Here is a 25,227-nt window from a genome sequence, read left to right as displayed (position 1 = left end):
GAGACAGTGCTTCTAGGGTGTGAGGGCTTCTCCCTGCTACCACCAAAGGAAGGCCCGAGCTGTAACCCTGGCACATGGATTGCCAAAGAAAAAGCGCCCTGCATTAGAGACTGCAAACCACCTCACACCGTTTCTGAGACACAAGCCCCGCTTTGCCAGTTATTGAGCAGACTTGACCTTCCTCCTTAAGCGTTTACTGAAGTAGAGACCTTCACCGCTTACAGAAAGGCTTAAACCCGACTGCCCTCCATACCTGCACATGCTCACCTGGAGGCCAGGACTTCCCCTAATTTCAGGCTGAAATCAAAGTGAACAACACAGTTTCATTGGAGACGAGGTTACACATGTTCCCGCCCCCTGCAACGAAGCCTCCCCCTCCTCCACTTTTTCTCTCAGTGCTACGAGGAGGAGGGGAAGTTGGGCGTGGGATTTAAAGCAGTGCACAAAGGGGATCGATTGAGGCTGGTTACGTAGCACCACCCTCTCTTTGTGCCCCTTCAGGAAGGGCTGCCAAGGGTGGTTTTTGCTGTGCTGCCTTGTCAAACTGTGTGGCCATTACTGGTCCTTAAACAAGAGGCGATGACGACAGCATGAGCTTGCGGTCTGCAATGAAAACCTCTTCCCTTGGTCAGCACCGGCTCCCCACCACATGGATGCTGGAGCAGAAGCGGAGCAGGTGGGATTAAGATCTCAGACCAGGCAGCATCACCACTGAGTCCTCTTCCAAGAAGGGAGGTGGAAGAGATTTAACTGGGAATGTTCCAGATCTTTTGTGTTTAGTTAATGAACTTATTCCAGGCGAATGAGCCGTTAGTTGTCTGCTGCACTAGCCCCAGTTGTTACCAACCCTCTTTTCTATAGTCATGTCTATTCTGGAATTTATCTGGGGAACTGTCCTGTGAAGACCCTCAAAAGGCAACATGAATAGAGCACAACACAACAGAGCACGTGGACACCTCAGTTCCTAGGATCGCTCTTCGCACACTGGGACTGGATGTATCAGAAAAGAGCCGTTTGTCACAGTTCTGGGCAACTGCCTTGTATTTTCCCTTAGGGCCCCAGCAAGGGTATTAGGATTCCAGCTCCCTTTCTTGGATGGAGACCCACGTCTCTCCCTTCTATCTGGGGTATTTCCAGGCTGCGCAGTTCTCTGCCTTCAGTGTGGTATTCCCACCAGCAGAGACAGGCTGCCCCAGTACAGCCGCTTGCTTTCTCTGCAGAGATGGTTAATAGTGTTTACCATACAGCTCTTTCTAAGCAAGCCAATTTTATTCTTAAGGTAAAAGCACCACACAGAAAACATATTAAAAACAACAAAAGAACCTACACACATGCTAAATAGCTTACCGGAGGTCACCCCACCCTAATATGGGCTCTGGCAGGAGCAGTCCTTCAACCTGCAGCCAGTCCCCCCCCCCCCCACCCCCCCCCCCCACACACACAATGGTTTTCCTTGTTGTTTCAAGTTCATCACAGCTTCAGCTGAGAACAAGCACACGGTCTTATAGGGCCGCAGTAGACCCAGCCCTTCCAACCCGTCCCTCAGGGCTGGGGCCCTCTGTGGACCAGGGGTCCTGCCCATTTGCTGGAAGAAGGCCCGGAGCCAGTTTAAAACCAGGCTATTTATCCAAAAATCCCTTCTTTTGTCTGTGGGTCTCTGGAGAATCCAATCTGAAATCCAAGGAGGGTGGCTTCAAAGAGTGGATAACCAGAGCAATTACATTAGTCTGTCTTAATTCCCTAAGGTTTGTCCAGGATATAATCAGTCTGTCACACCATTATCCACTCATATGAGCCTCCTAACTTCTCCCTGTTAGGGGCTTGTGAATTTTCTCTACAGCCTATGTGCCACTGGATAAAGCAGCTTGCCTCAGTGAGATCTAAGGGCTCTGGCTCTGCAGCATCAGACAATGCCCACACATTTATGGTAAGACAAGCCCTCTGGGTCAGCCTTTGGTGCAAAGAATGCGTTCAGAAGAAGTTCTCTTCTTGCTGGGAGGGACTCAGAAACCATAGCTGGGTGGGGCAGAGGGGGTGGGAATTCATACAGTTTGGACAGAGGGTGAAGAGTCTGTAGTTTGTTATTCACAGTCCACATGCGCCAAGAAGCATTATTGAAAATAGGGAAGCACCGAGAGGCTGAAGGAGACCTCTCCCCTGCACCTACCTGAGGTCTGGAGCTTCCTCCGGAATGAGCCTGCTCGTCTTAAAGGGGTCCCGGAGCTAGGAGAAGAATGTGTTCGAATGGAGGGCTGTGCTGCCCCTGCTGAATCATTCTAGAGAGAGCGAGAGCCCGGGATCAGACGGCAAAGAAAAGCTACACTGTCTGCACCATTAAGGATTTTTAAAGACAAATCACCGCACTGGGCCAGCCTAGTCAATCTGCCACGTGAAGAATGCAGGCCGCGCCGGATGGGACCACTACTGCTCGAGGCAGTCAGAAAAGGGGCCGTTGTATTCTGAGCTGGCTGGTAGATTCTGGAAGGGCCCTCAGGGGGAGTTCCAAACTTCAGGCCCTGGGGCTGGTGAGAGAGGGAGAAAGACTGTCCCAGGGTGGAGGAGGTTGTGTGTGTCGCAGAGAAACAGAACGTGACCAGCGCCCCAACAGAACAATCTAACGCAAGGCAATGGAAGAGCGCAACGGGGTTGGTTAGTTACCTCTAAGTGCTCCTGACTAGACCAGGACCCTAGTTCTGCTCTCCGGGACACAGGGCCCAGTTCCACGGAGCGAACCCTCTCAGCAAACTTAAGGGAACAGAGAGTCTCACTTGTGTTCTTCTCCACTGGAGAGACCTGGAGCCAGACAGAAATACACAGCATTCACTGCCTTGAACTCTCCCAGCCTCCCTCCCAGCATTGCCGTACTGCTCGCAGCGGGCAGCCGCCGATCCCTGGTAACAGGAGGGGGGCAGGACTGGGAGAGCCGTGTTCACTATCAGACAGCAGTTACAGTGAGGCTGGATAGAATCTAAGTTCCAGCTCTCCGTCACAGCAAGAGTATTTCAGAGCTGCTGAGAGCCTACGATTAATAAAAATCATTTTCCATTATAGCACTGTACATGTATGTGGTGCTTTACAATCAGAGTCAAGTGTGTTCCCTGTAACTAACACACTTTTGTTTGTAGGAGAGCTGAAATAAGCTACAGCAGCTGGTAACCGCTCAGTGGCTCTTCCATAAGGGAACAGTGGAGACACAGGCATTCTAGTGATTTATTGGTGAAATTCCTGGTGGGGAGGGGGCACACAAGCTGCAGGGAGGTTTAAAAAAAACACCCCAGGCCACCATGAACAAATAGAGGTGAGCAGAGAGAGACTATTAAGAATCTGATAATGCCAACCACAGAAAAATACAGAGGAGAGGGGGAAACCCACCCCAAAAAGCCACATGTTCCCTGGCCTGGCCTGGCTGTTAGAGAACATTTAGAGCCATAGTTTAGTATGAGATTTCTCAGACTTCCATATACAACTAGATCTCTGTGACCTGCCCAGTACTAGAATCTGTGAATGGATTTACCAGCTTTCCTCCCTCCTCTCATGCACAACAGAGCTCTCTTTGAGTAGAGCTATTAGAGAGAGACAATAGAAAAGGATGAGTTTTGCGGGTTCTATTTCAAGATCCAGTCTTTTCCTCACACCAGTGCCCCCAGGAATAGTGTAAACAGACAGGTAGGCAGGGCTGACTGAATCTCATTGGATGCCCCGACTTCTTGGCTCTGATGCTGGTGGAGTGCCGTGACGGACAACTGTGCTCCTCCTCTGTGACTGAGGGCATGTCTCTACTTTGAGCGGGAGGTGTCATTTCCAGCTCGAATAGACGTGTGTGCACTAGCTTTGATCCCACTACCACGCTAAAAATAGAAGGGTAGCTGCAGCCGTGTAGGTAGCAGGCTGGGCTGACTGCCTAAGTCCATCCCTACGGACCTCAGTCGGATTGTAGTTAGGGTGGCCAGCCCCCTCACTGGTTGCACTGTCGCAGCTATGTTCTATTTTTAGCGCACTGGCTCAGACAAAGCTACTGTGGGTACATCTCCCCAAGCTAGAAATAACATCTCCAGCTCAAAGTGTCCATTCGCTGTTGGAAGAGGAGGCTTTCAGCTAGACCTGAGTATCCCCTTCCATTGCACTGGAACCTTTCCCTTTCAGTCCGTGACATGTCCCAAATGACAAGCTACTCTGCAGTGCAGGGAAAGGGGAGAGGAATGCCATACATTTACACAACACGTAATGTATTCCTCATGCTTCATCACCAGCACAGACCCGACCAAGTGCAGATATTCCACAGCGGCACTGGGAGAACTCAAGAAGAGAGGCTGATGTTGGAGAGGGGGGCTATAATACGTTATGGCCTGCAGCACTTTCATGTTGTGACAGGAGCATGGTTTGAAGTGGGAAGTAAAGGCATGTAGGGAAGCCCAGGGGTCTGCAGCAAACGTCGACAAAGAAGGGCACACGGATGCACCCCCCCACAAAGTCGGAAGACTGCAGTGAATCTATGCCAGTTTACACCAGTGGAAGAGCTAATCCTAGTGGGCGTGTAGGAAGATTTTCCAGAGGAGGGTGCCACTCCTCACAGTGGTAACATTGAGGGTGTTCCCAAAAAGCAGAAGGGCAGTGACTGATTCCTGAGTCTGGTCAAAGGCAGCTATATAAATACATGTTGTGTATTGCCCCAATCAAGCCGAACAAACAGAATGAAGCGGCTTAAATAAATGCCCAGCGAACATATAAGGCAGTTAGTGGATCACATTAAAATTGTATAGTATAGTATCAGTTGTTGCACTGCAAACTTATTCTTAGAAGTGTGGTTTCTACTCTAAAAAATGACTGTGTAAAAATGGCACCTCCTTATTCATCTATTCCCCATGGGGCATTCAGGGTCAGCCTTGCTCACTTTAGTAACTAAAACAAGTTTTTACTGTTCTTTCCGCCTATTATCCATGCAGAAGCCAACACAGCTATGAGAGAGGAAGCCAAATTCTATTCCTTCTTATGCATTAGGGACAAACCTGCCAAGTAGGTTCCAGGCAGTGACACCTGTGCAAACTCACAGACAGCAACAGGACTGCACAGGTCTCACTGAAGGCAAAATCTGAAGCCAAGGGGGTTGCTCAGGTGTCACTAAGCCATAATTTGGCCTGCAGGGCCTTTATTACTGGTGATGAGATGGAAGAAATCCAACTTGACTCTCAAGTTGCTAGCTGTTACGAAAAAGCCCATCTTTTCACTTATAAACAGCACCACTGATTAAATTTAGAGACACTCCATGTAGAACCCCACAGTGCCACTTTCAGAGGAGAGCCACACCTCAAGTGAAGCCCTATTGTATCTACCGATCCAAACTTGAGACGACAAGCTTTCTTATGTCCGTTCCTCAGACCTGTTAAGAACCCACTGAGGTTCTGGACCATGAGGTTCTGGACTTCTCTTGGCTTTTTGACAGTTTAAAGTTTCCTGATTCAGTCAACCATCTCTCCTTACCTCATCTGCCCAGTCGGCCCCAGAACCTACCTGCACCATCATGAGGGTTTTGCTATCTCCGCTGAGGGAGTCTTGGAGTAGGTAGGTCAGTTTGGAGTTGCGGAATGGCACGTGGCCCTGGCGGGCGCGCAGAGCATAAATCACATCTCCTAGTGCTGACAGCGACTTGTTGATGTACTGGGCCTCCCGGAGCCTGCTTCCCTCTGCACCAGACCTGCCTACCCGTTCAGATCCAGCCAAGTCCACCAGGTTCAGCTTCCCTATGACCAGCCAAAACACAAATACACACACAAACTTAATAATCCTATGCAGTTACCTGCTTGGCCCATGTGGAAGTGCTAGCCACAGTCGGGCCTGCCTAGCAATTAATGAACATCCCCATCCTCTCCAGTTAGGAACTAGACACACTAAACTTTATATTGGTATGGAGAATTATGAGTAAAGAGCCCCACAGATCAACCTGCAGCTTGGATTTTCATTACATTTAGAGTTGATGAAAGAGGGCCAATAGATGGGACTGTACAAGCTGAGCTGGCCTTTGAGGGTTGCCTACACTTGATACAGAATCACTGCACAATTGTGCAATGCATGGGGGTAAAAATTCCTTCTTGATCTTGTAGCAATCAGCTGATGTCCCGAAGCATGAAATCTGAGCACCTTATCTTAGCATGTATAACTACAGATGTTCTAGAGTAGCCAGCCTCTTTTTCAGTCCGGCTACACAACTCAGACCTGACCAGCAACACCCTGAGCATTCTGCTCCCAAACACTGACTCCCAGTAATTCTGTGTCAGAGACAAGCATCCCCTAAGGAGTAGGCCAGTGACACCCAGTTCTTTTTTCACTTGTTACCCACTTCAGCAGTTGAACCCAAATCTCTAGGCCTGTGTCATCCAAGCACGGGTGTGATCACCAGTCTCACCCTCCACCTCCTAGGAGACACTAACCTGTGGTTCTAAGTCCTGTGCTGTAGTCGAGTCCTCTTACTGTGACGATGAGGAGGGCGTGAGACCGTGAGCTGTGCTCGTTGAGGCTGGTGTACTCAGTCACTCTGTTTGAGCGCCCAAATTCAAATACCTGGGAGAGAGGCAGAAAGCCGTGAGCCTTTGGATTTCATTGTGTTCTCTGGCCAGCAGCTTCATCTATCCCGTCTACATTTACCACTTTCTTAAATGACAACATGGTGGGCAGGTCTTTGGCAGATCTTCCTTGCTGACGCTCAGCACCAGTGGATGAATGGCAGCCCTTTCTCGCTTGCAGATGCTCATAATCCCTGGCAAATATTAACCCTATTCCTTCCGCAATGAAATCATCAACGACTGACCTTAATTGCTCACGAAAGATATTGGATTGACAGTAGCACTAAATTTGCCCATAGAATAGGTATGGTATGAGCAGTCAGTGCTAGTTTCCCATCACACATCTCTGGCCAGTGCATCTCTCTCCTTTTCTGGTGGGAGTACTTCTCGAGGACAAGGCCCACTCTTTTCAGAGACTGCCAGCAAGGGTGCAAACCCAGTGGGTGGGTGGGTGGGTGTCTGGGGGGGGTCGCGGGGCAATATAGTTGGGATATGGACACAGAAGTGGACTGAGACCTGACAGTTCATTTCACACAAGGCACTGTCCAGCCCTTCGACCTGTGGGAGAAAGGTTTGGTATCCCACTAACGCCCTGAGAGCCATCTAGGCCCCAAAATCTTATTTTTAAATTATTGGTGGCTCACACAAAGGGTTATTGACCTCCGAACTGGTCTCATCATGTGGCATTTGTCACATTATATTCAGGGCCCTATTCCAGTCTCCCTTCCCTGCTCCTCACAAACACACCCAGTTCGAAGAGGTAATTACTTTAGACCTCCATTTCATAGAATCATAGAAGATGAGGGTTGGAAAAGACCTCAGAAGGTCATCTAGTCCAACCCCCTGCTCAAAGCAGGACCAACCCCAACTAAATGTATCTTCATTCTTTACAAATCTGTCACCTGCTCCCTGTTTTTGTGAAGTGCTGACTCGTGAAATTGAAATTACAGCACATCTTAGGCATGTGAAGAAACACAGCTCACATTACAAGCTGCTTTCTGGGTCGATTCTGTTGGGTGCCTCGTTTTCAGTCTGACTCCTACAAGAGGCAAATATCACACGTGTCAGTCTATCACACACGTGAGTCTAGGAGGGTTTGGATCTGTGCCCACTGCCTTCATCTTATGCAGAGCCGTCCCATCCATAGGACAGACCGGGGCAACTGCCCCAGGCCCCACGCTTTGGGGGGCCCCGTGCTTCAGGACGCAGGGTCCAGGGCAGCCTGGGGAGTTAGCGGGGGGCCTGGTGCCGGCAGCAGCAAGCAACCCAGCTCCAGCCCACTCTACTCCGTGGGAAGAGGTGGGGAGGGGCAGGAGAGGGTAGAGGCAGGGTGCGGGATTGGGGGAAGGGGTGGAGTGGGGGCGGGAAGGGGGTGGGGCAGGGTGGGGTGGAGCAGGAGCGGGAAGAGGTGGGGCCTGGGATTGGGGGAAGGGGTGGAGTGGGGGCAGGGCCTGGGCCAGAGGGAGTGGGGGGATTGTCCCAGGCCCCGCACCCCCTAGGGACGGCCCTGATCTTATGTGTGGAGAGATGAGGCATTTGCATCCTCTTGTCCCTGTGCTGCGACCACTGCTCCAGCAGCTGGTCTGTTCATAAGAGAAGAACTTGAGTAAGTCTCGCTAATGCACAGGACAGTTAACCCCATCCCAGTAGGTGATCCCCCAGCTGGTTCACCCCATCTACTAGGTACCATCGCTGCCCTTCCCCTCCTGGTTTCTCCATCTCTCGGGATGTTTTTACCTTGTTAATATCCTCCACACTTCGCACCTGGAACTCAGTCAGTCCTGGTACATACAGCTGCCCGCTGCCATCCGGGCACAGTTTGATGTCCAGCTTCTCCTGAGGCTCCTTCCCAAGCAAGTCCCTGTAAAGACGGGTAAGGTGACCCTCCCCTCAGACTCGTGTCATTTTCTGTTCCCTACACTAGCGACTTACAAAGGTGAAAGATATGAGGCCTTTCAGCCTGACCACCCCTGAACTAATGTCCCCACCTAGGAAACTACAGCCCGTGGCAGGCCAGGCTCCCATGCTCTGCTCTGCTCTGCCAGTGGTCTGGTTTATGACCTAGACAGGACAAGCTTTTTCCAGCTGTTGGAAGCCAGGATCTCTCCTCAAGCATGCTTACCCCAACTCTTGCCCACAAAACCTTTTCATTGGTTTTGGGTGAACAAGGACAGACTAAATACTAGCGACACCAGCTATACGATTTTCAGAGGAATCATTTCCCACTGGATGCTTCCTCGTCTATTTATAGTCTCAGCTCTTCTATTTTCTGTGTGTGTGTTATTTGTCTGTCAGGAATGTAACACAACCCATCCGTATAGCGCCCCAAACAGATCCACATTCAGAAGTTCCAATCCCCTGTTTCCACCTAATCTGACTCATGCCTGGTTTGCAGCTTTTATTATCTCAACAACTGATAGTCTCCGTCTCAGGTTCAACCTACCCAGTTGCTGTATAATTAAGTCATTTTTCCAGTGTCTTTGCTGCCACACTTCTATGCTCCATTCCCACCCGCAACCCTACTCCTGAAGGAGACAAGAAGAAGAATTCACTGGAGGAAAATGCTTCTCATTCTTTGAGACCGTAGCTCACAGTTTCCAAACGTAACAACCAAAGTGCCAAAGGCACAAAACACAGGCAGAGAATGTTAATGTAAAAGAGCTTCCAATTAAAGCTTGTTGGGGTTTCCACATCCATTAGCGGAAAATGAGGAGGCAGAGAGCGAAAGCATGAAGGGGAAAAATACAGTCTGATTGCTGGCTGATGTTTTAACAGGTGTTGGCATGAGCGAGAGGCCACAGAAACAGAAGGCATTCTAGGAACCCAAGGCTTGGAAAGAATTCCAGGCAGGAGTTCTGAAAGCCCTGTGTGCTGAGAAAAATCCCCGAGCCCGCTAAAGCTAGGGGATTGGAGCACACATCAAAAACAGAATGTACAGCCCAGGATCAATGTGGTAGTTTAAGATTTTGGAGACACCATATGCTTCTCAATTACCTGTACATGGGAGAGAAGAGACCGTACACTAGACAAGTTGGAGGAGGAGAGATATATGAAGCGAACCTGCTTTTTCAGCCATTAAGAATTTCCCAGCCTAAGCACTACAAGTAAACTCCCTGGTAAACATAACGAAAATAGGTTCCAGAGTAGCAGCCGTGTTAGTCTGTATCCGCAAAAAGAACAGGAGTACTTGTGGCACCTTAGAGACTAACAAATTTATTAGAGCATAAGCTTCGGTGAGCTACAGCTCACTTCATCGGATGCATGCAGTGGAAAATACAGTGGGGAGATTTTATATACACAGAGAACATGAAACAATGGGTGTTACCGTACACACTGTAACCAGAGTGATCAGGTAAGGTGAGCTATTACCAGCAGGAGAGAAAAAAAACCTTTTGTAGTGATAATCAAGGTGGGCCATTTCCAGCAGTTGACAAGAACATGTGAGGAACAGTGTGTGTGTGGGGGGGGGGGAAATAAACAAAAAAAAACTTCAAAAACAGACTCCAACGAGATACTGCTGAATTGGAATTAATTTGCAAACTGGACACCATTAACTTAGGCTTGAATAGAGACTGGGAGTGGATGTGTCATTACACAAAGTAAAACTATTTCCCCATGTTTATTCCCCCCCACCCACCCCCCACAGTTCCTCAGACAGTCTTGTCAACTGCTGGAAATGGCCCACCTTGATTATCACTACAAAAGCCCCCCCCCCCCCCCCCCCCCCCGCTGGTAATAGCTCACCTTACCTGATCACTCTGGTTACAGTGGGTATGGTAACACCCATTGTTTCAAGTTCTCTGTGTATATTAATCTCCCCACTGTATTTTCCACTGAATGCATCCGATGAAGTGAGCTGTAGCTCACAGAAGCTTATGCTCAAATACATTGGTTAGTCTCTAAGGTGCCACAAGTCCTCCTGTTCTTCTTACACCGACAATAGACAGCCTGGTTCAGAGTTCAGGTGTGTCATTTATGCCCAGCCCTGCCCACGTGCAGTGCGGAGCCACCTTGCCCTGGAGGAGCACCAGGACAGATTGCCCTTGCCTTTGCAGGGTGACTCAGGGCACACACTCCGTGTCACCCATTAAGGGACACAGACATCCCACACTCAAGCTTTCCTACAGACTCCCATCCCTCCCAGGCTCCCTTCCTGTTACCTGAGCGCCTCATTGTAAATCTCCGCCACACTGACAGTGATAGTGTAGCCCCAGTCAGACGCTTTCCTCTGCACCTCGGAGAAGAGCAGCTGGAGAGCTCGCTGGTTGATTCCTGGGTTTTCAGGAGTTCCCTGATGATCACGAAAAAAATCTCACATGTGACATCAATGGAGAGAAAGGTGTGACAGAGTGACTGACACAAGACTCACCACTGAGCCCATATGGTGTGCAGTTGTGAGGACACCGGTAGGATATTACACCACGACAAAGCTTGGAACAGGCATCCATGATTCACTGTGGAATCACCAAGATCCACCTCCCACGCTCACGGAAGAGAAGGGGAACAGCCAGAAGGTTGCAAAACAACCAGGTTTCAACCTTCTTCTTCAGACTGTTCTGCTGTTGGCATTGTGAGGTTTGTTACCAACTTGGAAGACGCATAGTCAGGGCTGCTGTGCATGGTTAATCAGGGAACATCATTCTTGGTCACCGTGACAAAGGGGGAATTTACACACATTTACCCATGACCATAGCCGTTACATACAGTGATCTAGGGATCAATCTACCCTCACCCTTCCTCAAGAAATGATGACACTGAGCCGTAGAATACAGGAAGCAAAGCAAGAAGACAAGCTGAAAGGGAAGATGGAGGGAGATAGAGAGAGAAAAGGCGAGAAGGGGAAATTTACCTCCATTGTATATGTCTTGCCTGCACCTGTCTGTCCATAGGCAAATATACAGACATTGTAGCCATCAATACAGGATGTGATCAGGGCCTGAACTTCCTGGAATACCTGCCAATGGGAAAGAAATAAAAATGAGCAATATCTGACACCCCAGCATAACCACTCTCCCTGCTGCGCCTCTCATACAGATTACACTTGGGATTGACTGGCTGTGCTGGAATCTCTCGTTTCTACATTAATTTATTGCATATCATTGGGTGAGCAGAGATACAGCTCTCAAGTCTACTCGAGTTCTACTCTGCCTGCTTATTGCTCCTTTGGAGGAAAGAGTTGCTTTACCTTCTCTTCTCCATCCTTCCCCTACAAAATCAGGGACCTGTGAGTGATCTGCGCCCTTATGAAATAACTATGTGTATACTCATGTTGACACACACCTTTCTCTTGAGGTGGAAGTCCATGCTAATGTACCGGTACAGACACAAGTGGATATACTTACATCTTGCTGTGTTGCCTGTGGGGAGAAGACCTTGTCCAGTTCAAATGACACCTGCTTCCCCTTGTGCATCAGGTGCAAGATAGCATCGTCGTCAGGGTCAAAGGTCACTGAGTTGGCTGCTTCAGGCCCTTCCCCATCCTCTTTAGTTATTGGCCGGACTCGGCCAAACACACGGATATTTCCTTTATAAGACAAAAATACAGACTAAAACACAGAGACAAGCTCTCGATCAACCTTCCCACCACTTATCTCTTATCAAAGGGCATCAGACAGTGAAGATGCTTAACACCATCAACTTCACTGCTCGCATTCTCTTCTGCAACTCCAGATCCCAAAGGTGGAGACTTAGAGTAACATGCTCCAAGACCACCAGCCAGATCATGCGGACTTCCCACAGGACAGACGTTTTGCTAGAGCCCCGCACAGAATATGTGACGCGTGCATGGGTGGAGTCACAAGACACTGTTGTCTGCAGCAGGCCACGAATCATGTCCCTAGTAGAACACAGTGAAACCACGGTGATCTGGAGACAGACCACAATAGGTTACTGTGCGAAAGAAATGCTGAAGCTTTTGTTATTGCCCTTATGGGTAGGGTCCCCAGAACCAACGATCCCAGCCTCACGCCTGAACACATGTCTAACTTCAGTCCAATCACAAGCTTGAAGTGGGAAGTCTCTGCCCTACAGCTGCATTAATGTCACCCACCGAAAAGATCTGCCCTACATTGCTGTCTAAATAATATCTCACACACACACACACACACCTTTCAGCCGCACCAGTTCGTTGTGACATTTTTTCCGGAGTTGCAGCTCCCGGCGGTATTTCCTGAGTAGCTCCCGATTTGTGCTGTTCACCTCCTCAATGGCTTGTCCAATCTGAAGAGGAGGAGACACGAATTATGAGAGGGGAAAAAATCGAAGTATGGCGAACCCCCACCACAGCATGCTACCCACACATACACACACACACACCCCCTCTTTCACACACACACGCACACACACTTCTCTTTCACAGTGCAGGAACTAGAAAAGGAATCTAACAAGGGAAACATGGGGGATGTTCCCGTGGCAGAGAATCAAAGAGCATCTGTCTCCTTCATGCTCACTGTGCAAATCTAATTGTGGCAGAATCAAAGCGACAGCGTTAGGTCCTGCTCTACCGCAGAGCAAGGATTCTCCTGCCACGCTCACCTCTGCCTTGGCATTCCGCAGAGCTTCCTGCAGTAGCAGGGGGAAGTCTCGGACCTGCCGTTTCAGGCTGTTGTAATCATTGGTAAGGGTGCGGAGTGCTGGCTGTAGTGTGAGAAGGTTTGTCCGGACCCCTGCAAACAAACATAAGACAATTGATAATCCTCACATTAAGATCCCACCTTGAAGGTGATAAAGCCCTTCTCCTGTTTGGAGCCTTCACTTGGAAGTGTAGGTCTGAACTCAAACTACCAACAGAGCAGATGGCAGAGATGTGGGGAGGATTCACTAACGCTGCTGGGCATTTCTAAATCCAAGTGTGGCTTTCCTCTCGTAACTCCAAAGGAAGTCCTGGTGCAAATGAGAATGTGTAGCATCACCTGGAAAGCTACATTCCCCAGTACCTGTACCACCCACCCTCGTCAGGTTGTTTTGGGACTTGCTTCCCCTGTTCCTCACCTGCCAGGTTCTCATGCACAGCTTTCATTTCTACTTGAGCTCGTGCAAATGCCTCTTCAATGGCCCGGTTCTTGTCATCTTCCATGTTCTGCATCTCCTCCAGCATCTGTCCATGTGTCTGCTCCAGTTCAGACTCATACATCATAATCTAGGAAGGGACCCAAACTGGAGTTATGACTCTGTGACAAAAAACAGCATCACAAAGGCCAAGCCCAGCAGGACTGACTCACTCACCCACCCACCCACCCAATATTTCATGCCAACTCTTATTAGAGTTTGTTAAAATTCTTTTACTTGTACCATGGGGCTAGGTGAGTAAGTCAGAAACAGTCAATCAAAAAGGGCCATTGAACAAGGAGTAATGTGACCAATGGAACGTCTTCAAGTTGTTCCCATGTACGTTCCCTGTGTGACCCAGGGACCTGAGCTCTGAGGTTGGATGCAGTTTGCTATGTTCCTTTGTAGCTGTTTTTCTCTCCTTTTCCACCCACGCATTGTATATTTTCCCCTTCTCTGTGCAGTACTGGTTACCTGGGCTCTGAGCTGGGCTGCAGTCTTCTCCGACTTCTGTAGTTGCTGTTCCATCTCCTTTAGCACCTGTCTCTGCATCCCCACTTGCTCCTGCAAATACTGATTCCGTGACTGGGTCTCACACAGAGCCTGCTTTGTCTTGGATGACTCCACTTCCACCGTTTTGATGATATACTACAAAAAAAATTCCCAACACAAGCACTTGAGAAACTCCCCACTATCAGGCCTGGGACAGACACGGCCTTGGCCGAATCAAAGGCATTCCCCACTGAATTTTCAAGGAAGTTTACCCACAAGGACCAGATGAAACCGGCAAGTCCTTTGGAGCTCAGTGCAGGTCTGCAGAACCACCATTACGGATTTACCAGAACTTTAAACAGGCAGTGGCATCTTCAGCGCACAAAGCTGGGACTCTTATTTATATGACAGATTTCACCTACCCTAAGCACTTTGTACGCTGCCAGGATTCTGTATAAGCTACAGACAAACAACAAACAGTATTCAAACCGCCTGCAAGCTCCTCCTAGATTCTCTGAGTCAAGGGCCAGCCCATTTTATACCCCTTTTGATATCAAGGGGTTAATAGGGGAGAAAGCCTGGCAGAGTTTGGCCCTTTCGCTCTAAACAAAATGTAAAGGCATGCATTCTGCGTGGATTTATAACAGCAAATGGGCAGAACGATCAATAGGAATCGCCCTGCATAAATGATTTGTTCCATCTCACCTTTATCTGCTGGGGTTGGGCTTTCAAGCTAGCTATAGTCTCCTGACTGTCCCGCAGCCTCCTGCTGAGTCGCTCCTCCTCCTCAGCCTTCTCTGCAAGGGAGTCCTTCAAGCGCAGCTCTACCTCTGCCAGGCGATTGGTCTTCTGTTGCACTTCCAAGTCCAGCTCCGACAGCCTCCCTTTCGCCTCCTCCACCTCCAGCTGCAGCTGGGCCAACCTTTCTTGCAGCCTCGCATTCTCCTGCAAACCAGGTTGGGAGAGGGGGGAGAGGAAGCCAGGTTTCATGTGATCAGCAGGCAGCAAGCACATGATACATAATGAAAAGCTCTGTCTGCACTCCCCACCCTCGGGATCTCGCTACCTGGATGTGTTCACAGTCAATGCATTTCACATGCTGCTTCTTCAGCTTCTGCAGCTCCGCCTCACATGACTTCATGTCTTGCTTTAGGTGCTCGTTCTCTGCAATGAGCAGATCCCGGTGCTTTTCCAAGTCAGTGCCACCCTGAAAAGGGCAGAAGAGGGGACAGAGTGTTTTTTAACCCAATATTTTACTTTCAGTCAGTGGGTCAAATTCTGCTCTCTCCCTATACCCATGCAATGCATTTGACTTCAGTGGAGTTGCACCAATAAAAGAAAGAACAGGATTTGGCACAGTATCTTTAATAATAATTAAGGATTCTACATTTTTCACACACTATACACATATGAAGAAAAGGAGGACTTGTTGCACCTTAGAGACTAACAATGCTCAAATAAATTGGTTAGTCTCTAAGGTGCCACAAGTCCTCCTTTTCTTTTTGCGAATACAGACTAACACGGCTGCTACTCTGAAACCGGTACACATATGGTACTCCTGAAATGCAGCCATCTCTGGGGTGAAGGGTAGAATGCAGCCAGTGAATACCACAATAATAGTGGCATGGGAAATTTTGTCCAAGGACACCAGCAGCAAACTCCTGCTATGGAGAAGAGTGCCAGGGCCTCTGTTTTAAGGCTGCATTGGACAAACTCCCATATAACTTAATGGACTTCAATTCATCTACCTCAGGTTGGCCCAAATCCATCTGGGTCAAACCTATGGTTCTGGGAGTATTTCATTCATCACCCTTAGGCTTCTAAACAATCCCAATCTGCACTGAGATTTCTTTCTTTTCTCTCCCTGTTTTACTGTCTCATATGTAAAATACTAAGGAACCAACAACTTCAACCAAGAATGTAACCATTTCCTCAGGGGAAAAACACATGTAATACAGATATAAAAAACAGATAAGTTTCCAAGGGCTCACCAACTCAGAATGGAGTCTGTTCACTTCCTGAGCTTGATCCAGGAGTTTCCCCTTCAGATTTTCAACCTGTCAACACAGGCACAAGTTGACTAGGCTGGTCCCCTTTTTATTTTGACCACAAACACCTCCTCCCAACACACACCAGCTCAAATTACACACAGCTTCACTTGAAGCTGCAATGCTCCGGCACAAAAATAAGGGGCTTTAAGGCCCAGAGGGAAAAATCATGAATTTCCTACAAGCCACACAGAGCCAGACCGATAGACTGGGTAGTTACGAGTTGCGGAACCCCCCACCCCAGAGAAAGCAATGTCCAAGACTACCAAGCTGGCCCTGAGAAGACAACGAACCACACCAGCAATCCCCAAATTACATGGGGTGCTATTCATCAGACAAGCAACGCGCTCTCTTTATTTCTGCTAATATGACTGTAGAATACCATGTAGGCAGCTTTTCTGGAGAGAACTGGGTACACAGCAGCCCTGGCTAACTGTGAGCTGCCACTGAAAACATCAACAGAAAGTGGGAACATAAAAAGATTCAAGCTGGAAAGGAAATAGACTTATTTGGTCCCTTACTCCACACCTGCGATCAGCGCAGATACCTGGCAGTATCTTCTCCAATCCAGTTTTAGTTCCAAATAATGGGCCCCCCACCACTGCCCTGGAGCAAATCATTCCTCAGACTGAGACCACACTGTTAGGACTATTTCCTGATATTCAGCAAAAGTTTTCTTTGCTCAGTTTCATCCCATTTCCTCTGATAATTTGCTTGCACATTTGAGTGCTACCCACACCAAATACTCATTTTTTGCCTCAATGCACGTTTGAGGATTAAAAATAAAAAAAGATTTTTTTTTCAGGTAACCTCCTCTACCACATGAGCATTTTGACAGCTTGTCCTCCATTCTTTCACCAACTCTTGGGAGAAACTTTAATGGGTAAAAAATGTTGTTTCTTATTGGAGAAATCTTCCACCCCACTGTGCTCAGAGATCAAATCGTCCCCTCCTCGCCAGGGGTCTTTGCTTTCCTGTATCATAAAAACGACCATACTGAGTCAGACCAAAGGTCCGTCTAGCCCAGTGTCCTGTCTTCCAACAGTGGCCAGTGCCAGGTGCCCCAGAGGGAATGAACAGAACAGGGAATCATCAAGTGATCCATCCCCTGTCTCCCATTCCCAGCTTCTGGCACTTTTTGCTTTTTCTTCTAGGAAGATGTCTATTACTTTTTTTTTCTCGCAGTGGCTTTTAAATTCCTTTTATATGGTGAGGTTCGTGAAGGAGAATCCTCCTAAACAGACGTCAAAGAATATTTTTTTCCGTGTACAGCACACCGTTCTCCTTCCATGTGTGTAAGGGATATCTGCTCCAGGGATACAGTAGATCGAAGTCTGTAGGCAGTGCTTAATTTGTCCCAGGCCTTGCTAGGACGGAGCCCCAGCACCTGGCAGCTTGGCAGTCCATAGCCCCGGCACCTCTGGGCTTGCTGCATCTGTTACGAATGTAAAAAAAATCGCTCGAGCTGCGGCAACTCTTTCATTACAGATTAAGCCCTGGCTGGACGTTACTAATGTACCCATCTTCATACCGATGAACAAGAGAAGTGAGGGATTTTGGCAAAACGTACGGGATTTCTGCAGAGCTCTCACTTAGTTCTCTGCTCTACCTGGTCCTATTCTTCTATCGGTGTCAGACAAGGAAATCCACTGGAAAAAATGACTAACCTGAACCGCTGCAGTGCAGTCTCAGAGATGTCACACCAGCTACACCACAGGAGCCCATTATTTTGACTTTACAGCGCCCCCATTGTGTGCTGTGGCTTCACTAAAGACAAAATACGGCGTCCTCGCCCCCAAAGCACTTACACGGTACGGTCTGAGAGCCACACAGGCAGACCCCTGCACCTGTGCTGAGCCCCATTGACTCCAGTGGGGCTTCACACAGGTACAGTTGTCTATCTGCCTGAAGCAACCTGCAGGATAATAGGCTAAATTTGACCAGAACAGGGTGATAAACGGTAAGGGGGACTTTTGCAGACGATTACACCACGCACATCATGTTTACCCTCAGGACAGCTGCAAGTGTCCAGATTTCAATATTTAAGAGACTGTCTGATGGGCAGCCTTTCTGTTCAACATTTAACGCTTCCTGTTGCCAGCCAAGAGCGCTGGGCTCTGTCTCATGGTCAGAGCTCTCAATCTCCCAGGATGGCAGGAGCGGGAGGGTTATGGCAGCAATGCAAACACACGGATGGAACCTGAGTTACTCTAAGGTAGCGAGGAGATGCCTGACAAACTCCCAGAGGATTATGATAAAGCCAGGACAAAACCTGTGTTTCAACAGCATCGGCCAGAGTGCTGGAGCAGCCACAAAAGGTGAGCTAAAGCCTCTGACGCTGGCAAAGCAGGTGCCAGCTCATGCCGGGCCTCCATGTCTCAACAGAGCACTGACAAATACTTAGCTGGAATGAGGGTATGTCCACACTACAAGATTATATTGACCTACGTTACATTGCCATAGCACCACCACCGTATTTACATCACTTTTGCATGTCCACACGACTCTCCATGCGTGGGCAGTGCGCGTCCCCACCAGGAGCGCTTGCACTGATTTAACCGTAAGTGTGGAGCACTGTGGGGACAGCTTCTGAAAGCCACCAACGGTCGATGTAAGCAACGCAGGGTCTACACTGATACTGTGTCGACCTAAGTGCTACGCCTCTTGTGGAGGCAGAGTTATTAAATTGGTGTCCCGGGTGAGTTACGTCGGCCGGCGCAAAATTTTACAGTAGACTCTTACAGAGTTAGGTGGACATAAGCTGCCTAACTCTGTAACATAGAGCAGGGCTCAGACTGGCTCACCTCTGTGTTCATAGAATCATAGAATCTCAGAGTTGGAAGGGACCTCAGGAGGCATCTAGTCCAACCCCCTGCTCAAAGCAGGACCAATCCCCAACTAAATCATCCCAGACAGGGCTTTGTCAAGGCTGACCTTAAAAACTTCTAAGGAAGGAGATTCCACCACCTCCCTGGTAACGCATTCCAGTGTTTCACACCCTCCTAGTGAAAAAGTTTTTCCTAATATCCAACCTAAATCTCCCCCACTGCAACTAGAGACCATTACTCCTTGTTCTGTCATCTGGTACCACTGAGAACAGTCTAGATCCATCCTCTTTGGAACCCCCTTTCAGGTAGTTGAAAGCAGCTATCAAATCCCCCCTCATTCTTCTCTTCCGCAGACTAAACAATCCCAGTTCCCTCAGCCTCTCCTCAAGTCATGTGTTCCAGTCCCCTAATCATTTTTGTTGTCCTCCACTGGACATTTTCCAATTTTTCCACATCCTTCTTGTAGTGTGGGGCCCAAAACTGGACACAGTACTCCAGATGAGGCCTCACCAATGTCGAATAGAGGGGAACGATCACATCCCTCGATCTGCTGGCAATGCCCCTCCTTATACAGCCCAAAATGCCATTGGCCTTCTTGGCAACAAGGGCACACTGTTGACTCATATCCAGCTTCTCGTCCACTGTAACCCCTAGGTCCTTTTCTGCAGAACTGCTGCCTAGCCATTCGGTCCCTAGTCTATAGCGGTGCATGGGATTCTTCCGTCCTAAGTGCACTTGTCCTTGTTGAACCTCGTCAGATTTCTTTTGGCCCAATCCTCTAATTTGTCTAGGGCCCTCTGTATCCTATCCCTACCCTGCAGTGTATCTACCTCTCCTCCCAGTTTAGTGTCATCTGCAAACTTGCTGAGGGTGCAATCCACCCCATCCTCCAGATCATTAATGAAGATATTGAACAAAACCGGCCCCAGGACCGACCCTTGGGGCACTCCACTTGATACCGGCTGCCAACTAGACATGGAGCCATTGATCACTACCCGTTGAGCCCGATAATCTAGCCAGCTTTCTGTTCACCTTATAGTCCATTCATCCAGCCCATACTTCTTTAACTTGCTGGCAAGAATACTGTGGGAGACCATGTCAAAAGCTTTGCTAAAGTCAAGGAATAACACGTCCACTGCCTTCCCCTCATCCACAGAGCCAGTTATCTCATCATAGAAGGCAATTAGATTAGTCAGGCATGACTTGCCCTTGGTGAATCCATGCTGACTGTTCCTGATCACTTTCCTCGCCTCTAAGTGCTTCAGAATCGATTCCTTGAGGACCTGCTCCATGATTTTTCCAGGGACTGAGGTGAGGTTGACTGGCCTGTAGTTCCCATGATCCTCCTTCTTCCCTTTTTTAAAGATGGGCACTACATTAGCCTTTTTCCAGTCATCTGGGACCTCCCCCGATCGCCATGAGTTTTCAAAGATAATGGCCAATGGCTCTGCAATCACATCCGCCAATTCCTTTAGCACTCTCGGATGCAGCGCATCCGGCCCCATGGACTTGTGCTCGTCCAGCTTTTCTAAATAGTCCCGAACCACTTCTTTCTCCACAGAGGGCTGGTCACCTCCTCCCCATGCTGTGCTGCCCAGTGCAGTAGTCTGAGAGCTGACCTTGTTCGTGAAGGCAGAGGCAAAAAAAGCATTGAGTACCTTAGCTTTCTCCACATCCTCTGTCACGAGGTTGCCTCCCTCATTCAGTAAGGGGCCCACACTTTCCTTGACTTTCTTCTTGTTGCTAACACACCTGAAGAAACCCTTCTTCTTACTCTTAACATCTCTTGCTAGCTGCAACTCCAGGTGTGATTTGGCCTTCCTGATTTCACTCCTGCATGCCCGAGCAATATTTTTTTACTCTTCCCTGGTCATTTGTCCAAGCTTCCACTTCTTGTAAGCTTCTTTTTTGTGTTTAAGATCAGCAAAGATTTCACTGTTAAGCCAAGCTGGTCGCCTGCCATATTTACTATTCTTTCTACACATCGGGATGGTTTGTCCCTGTAACCTCAATAAGGCTTCTTTAAAATACAGCCAGCTCTCCTGGACTCCTTTCCCCCTCATGTTATTCTCCCAAGGGATCCTGCCTATCAGTTCCCTGAGGTTGTCAAAGTCTGCTTTTCTGAAGTCCAGGGTCCGTATTCTGCTGCTCTCCTTTCTTCCCTGTGTCAGGATCCTGAACTCGACCATCTCATGGTCACTGCCTCCCAGGTTCCCATCCACTTTTGCTTCCCCTACTAATTCTTCCCAGTTTGTGAGCAGCAGATCAAGAAGAGCTCTGCCCCTAGTTGGTTCCTCCAGCACTTGCACCAGGAAATTGTCCCCTACACTTTCCAAAAACTTCCTGGATTGTCTGTGCACCGCTGTATTGCTCTCGCAGCAGATATCCGGTGATCGAAGTCTCCCATGAGAACCAGGGCCTGCGATCTAGTAACTTCTGTGAGTTGCTTGAAGAAAGCCTCGTCCTCCTCATCCCCCTGGTCCGGTAGTCTATAGCAGACTCCCACCATGACATCACCCTTGTTGTTCACACTTCTAAACTTAATCCAGAGACACTCAGATTTTTCTGCAGTTTCATACTTGAGCTCTGAGCAGTCATACTGCTCCCTAACATACAGTGCAACTCCCCCACTTTTTCTGCCCTGCCTGTCCTTCCTGAACAGTTTATATCCGTCCATGACAGTACTCTAGTCATGTGAGTTATCCCACCAAGTCTCTGTTATTCCAATCACATCATAATTCCTTGACTGTGCCAGGACTTCCAGTTCTCCCTGCTTGTTTCCCAGGCTTCTTGCATTTGTGTATAGGCACTGAGATAACTCGCTGATCATCCCTCTTTCTCAAGTATGAGGCAGGAGCCCTCCCCTCTCACGCGCTCCTTCTCATGCTTCCTCCCGGTATCCCACATCCCCATTTACCTCAGGGCTTTGGTCTCCTTCCCCCAGTGAACCTAGTTTAAAGCCCTACTCACTAGGTTAGCAAGCCTGAAGATGCTCTTCCCTCTCTTCATTAGGTGGAGCCCATCTCTGCCTAGCACTCCTCCTTCTTGGAACACCATCCCATGGTCAAAGAATCCAAAGCCTTCTCTCCGACACCACCTGCGTAGCCATTCATTGACTTCCACGATTCGACAGTCTCTACCCGGGCCTTTTCCTTCCACAGGGAGGATGGACGAGAAGACCACTTGCACCTCAAACTCCTTTATCCTTCTTCCCAGAGCCACGTAGTGTGAAGTGATCTGCTCAAGGTCATTCTTGGCAGTATCATTGGTGCCCATGTGGAGAAGCAGGAAGGGGTAGTGATCCGAGGGCTTGATGAGTTTCGGCAGTCTCTCCGTCACATCATGAATCCTAGCTCCTGGCAAGCAGCAGACTTCTTGGTTTTCCCAGTCGGGGCGGCAGATAGATGACTCAGTCCCCCTGAGGAGAGAGTCCCCAACCACCACCACCCGCCTCCTCCTCTTGGGAGCAGTGGTCGTGGAACCCCCATCCCTAGGACAGTGCATCTCATGCCTTCCAATCGCCGGAGTCTCCTTCTGTTCCCTTCCCTCAGATGTATCATCTAGTCCACTCTCCGCATTAGTACCTGATCAGTGTTAGTATTGTTAAAACAAGTATTCGAGTTCTAAAAATGGGCTTAGTGTCTAGACTTTATTGAATGCTTGTAAACTGCTTTGTGCATTAATCTCCATTATAACATCTGTACACCATATTGTAAGGTAAATATTTGAGCATTTGCATTGTAAACCTCTGTAGCTGTGTCAGTCACCAGATTGGCAAGAGACATTAGTTAGTGTGTAATGCTGGCCTACAAACACAAGGTGTCGTGTCCTGTCCCACAGAGAAGGCCCATCAACACTAGAAGAACTATTGTGGAACATCAAAGAAGATAAAAGACTTTGTTGATTGCTCCCCCCACCCCCACCCCGCCAGCCCCCGGGAAGAGGAGACATGCAAGTGAATTCCTCCCATCAGCAAAAACAACGAGGAGTCCTTGTGGCACCTTAGTGACTAACAAATTTATCTGAACGTAAGCTTTCGTGGGCTAGATGCTTATGCCCAAATAAATTTGTTAGTCTCTAAGATGCCACAAGGACACCTCGTTGTTTTTGCTGATACAGACTAACATGGCTACCACTCTGAATCCTCCCATCAGGTGAGCTGGTAACTCAAACATCCCTACAAAGGAGAAACTGTAACTCTACTCTGCTTAGACTCTAGAGGGCAAGATTTCTAGGCATAAGCATGCGGTCCCCCGGCTGCTTAATGTAGGCGAGCCCTAAGGTACATATAGAGCTTGCTTATTATACAAACTTCTATTACCTTTAGAGTGTGTGTACATTTACCTGCTTTAACTCTTTTGTTTCCTTTTCCTAGTTAATAAATCTTTAGATCGTTTGACAGGACTGGCTACAAGCTTTATCTTTAGTGCGAGATCTAAGGTGCAACTGACCTGGTATACATGACAGGTCCTTTGGGTCTGGGAGTAACCAGACTACTGTCTCAGAGTAGCAGCCGTGTTAGTCTGTATCCGCAAAAAGAACAGGAGGACTTGTGGCACCTTAGAGACTAACAAATTTATGTGAGCATGAGCTTTCATGAGCTACAGCTCACTTCAGTCTCTAAGGTGCCACAAGTACTCCTTTTCTTTTTGCGGACTACTGTTGTGAGTTTTGGTGTAGGGCACCATCTAGCACAAAAGCTAGCTTGCCTAGGTTGAGTACCCAAGGGAACCATCTGTGACTCCACGGTTAGGCTGTTATGTTGCCTGAGAAGTTTACACTTAATAGGTGAAATCTAAGTATAGAACTCATTGCCAATTTGGTGTTTGTGACCTGCTTCTCAACAGTCTGCCCTGGGGTTGGTACCCACACTCTTGAGCCACTCCAGGACAGCTTGACAACCTTCCCCTCTCTCCCCTGCACCACACACACACACACACACACTTCAGACTTCTCCTAAGTTTACATTCTGGCTCTCAGACCCACCTCTTTGATTGGTGTAGAAGCAGGGTCTTTAGACACAAAGATCTGGTGGTGTGCACTTCTCCATATAAAGACCCCAATTCTATTTTCCCCCATCTTAGTGCTCAATGCACAATGAAGATTGGGGTGGCCAAAAGTGGTCCCATAGTAGCTGAAGAGCCCTCTGCCGCCTGGCTTTAGTCAGAGCTATCTCAAGGGGTCTCTAACAAATCTTTTGCTTCTCATGCCTCCCTATGAGAGCAGACAGAGCAGCGTGCACTCAAACCACACCCCTTCCCTCTCCCTGGGATAACCGTTACCGACCCTGGACACATACCCTAAAACAGGAGCTAAGAGGTGGGTCTATGGAGCTTTTACATCAGCTTGAAAGTCCCTTGTGCTGGGAGTGGATCCCACAAGAGAACTGAACCCAAAGAGTCTTTCCACAATGGAGTTACTATAAGTGGTCTGACTCCCCGTGACCATTAATACCAGTTTTTATTTTTTAGCTTATAATAAAGGATCTCAATTTTTTCCTAAAGAGTGAACCATTTCTTAACAGAAAGAGACTCTCATTAGTGCTTCCCCTCCACCTGTGATCATGGAACATCCCTGTGGCAGCCACAGCGGGCAAGTACAAGGGAAAGAAATGTTAGCAGACTATTCACATACTTCAGCTTCTTTTAATAGCATTTAACAGCTGGAAACAAAGAGAAGGAGCTATTACCATGTGACCACCCAGCTCTCTGCAGCCCCTCAGTGATCTGTGGACCACAGTTTGGAACTGTTTCAGAGTAGCAGCCGTGTTAGTCTGTATTCGCAAAAAGAAAAGGAGTAAAATAAATTTCTTAGTCTCTAAGGTGCCACAAGTCCTCCTTTTCAGTTTGGAACTGCTGACTTAAAACAAATACATGTTTACATTATGCTACAATTAATTAAGCTCACTTTAAGTTACACCCATCTAATGAGGTGAAGTTAGAATGAGTACTTAAATACATGGTATTACCATATTCTGAGATTCATAGATTCATAGATTTTTAGGTCATTATGATCATCTAGTCTGACCTCCTGCACAACGCAGGCCACAGAATTTCACCCACCACTCCTGCAAAAAACCTCACACCTATATCTGTGCTATTGAAGTCCTCAAATCGTGGTTTAAAGATTTCAAGGAGCAGAGAATCCTCCAGCAAGTGACCCGTGCCCCATGCTACAGAGGAAGGCGAAAAACCCCCAGGGCCTCTTCCAATCTGCCCTGGAGGAAAATTCCTTCCTGACCCCAAATATGGCAAT

The 25,227-nt window shown here is 48.4% G+C and overlaps 1 protein-coding gene across 14 annotated transcripts in view; it reads right to left on the bottom strand.

The window, feature by feature from the left end:
* KIFC3 (kinesin family member C3) overlaps positions 1 to 25,227 on the bottom strand; it is a 49,263-nt gene that overhangs the window by 2,144 nt on the left and 21,892 nt on the right. For 5 of the 14 annotated variants that reach the window (XM_037877544.2, XM_043526289.1, XM_037877540.2 and 2 more), the window contains exons 6-20: positions 16,088 to 16,153; positions 15,163 to 15,303; positions 14,802 to 15,041; positions 14,079 to 14,252; positions 13,548 to 13,695; positions 13,092 to 13,222; positions 12,665 to 12,776; positions 11,900 to 12,081; positions 11,407 to 11,511; positions 10,718 to 10,848; positions 8,295 to 8,418; positions 6,426 to 6,555; positions 5,509 to 5,738; positions 2,659 to 2,793; positions 2,168 to 2,276 (exon numbers count right to left, since the gene is read on the bottom strand). In XM_037877544.2, coding sequence (XP_037733472.1) covers positions 2,168 to 2,276; positions 2,659 to 2,793; positions 5,509 to 5,738; positions 6,426 to 6,555; positions 8,295 to 8,418; positions 10,718 to 10,848; positions 11,407 to 11,511; positions 11,900 to 12,081; positions 12,665 to 12,776; positions 13,092 to 13,222; positions 13,548 to 13,695; positions 14,079 to 14,252; positions 14,802 to 15,041; positions 15,163 to 15,303; positions 16,088 to 16,153 — 2,158 coding nt within the window. Of the gene's footprint in view, positions 1 to 1,437; positions 2,277 to 2,325; positions 2,794 to 5,508; positions 5,739 to 6,425; positions 6,556 to 8,294; positions 8,419 to 10,717; positions 10,849 to 11,406; positions 11,512 to 11,899; positions 12,082 to 12,664; positions 12,777 to 13,091; positions 13,223 to 13,547; positions 13,696 to 14,078; positions 14,253 to 14,801; positions 15,042 to 15,162; positions 15,304 to 16,087; positions 16,154 to 24,661; positions 24,741 to 25,227 lie in introns of those variants that run through there. The other 9 variants (XM_037877542.2, XM_027825692.3, XM_037877537.2 and 6 more) reach the window with 6 other exon arrangements.

Source organism: Chelonia mydas, chromosome 12 (genome assembly GCF_015237465.2).
Source record: "Chelonia mydas isolate rCheMyd1 chromosome 12, rCheMyd1.pri.v2, whole genome shotgun sequence".
NCBI lineage: Eukaryota > Metazoa > Chordata > Testudines > Cheloniidae > Chelonia > Chelonia mydas.
This window is presented reverse-complemented; position numbering and strand designations above follow the sequence as displayed.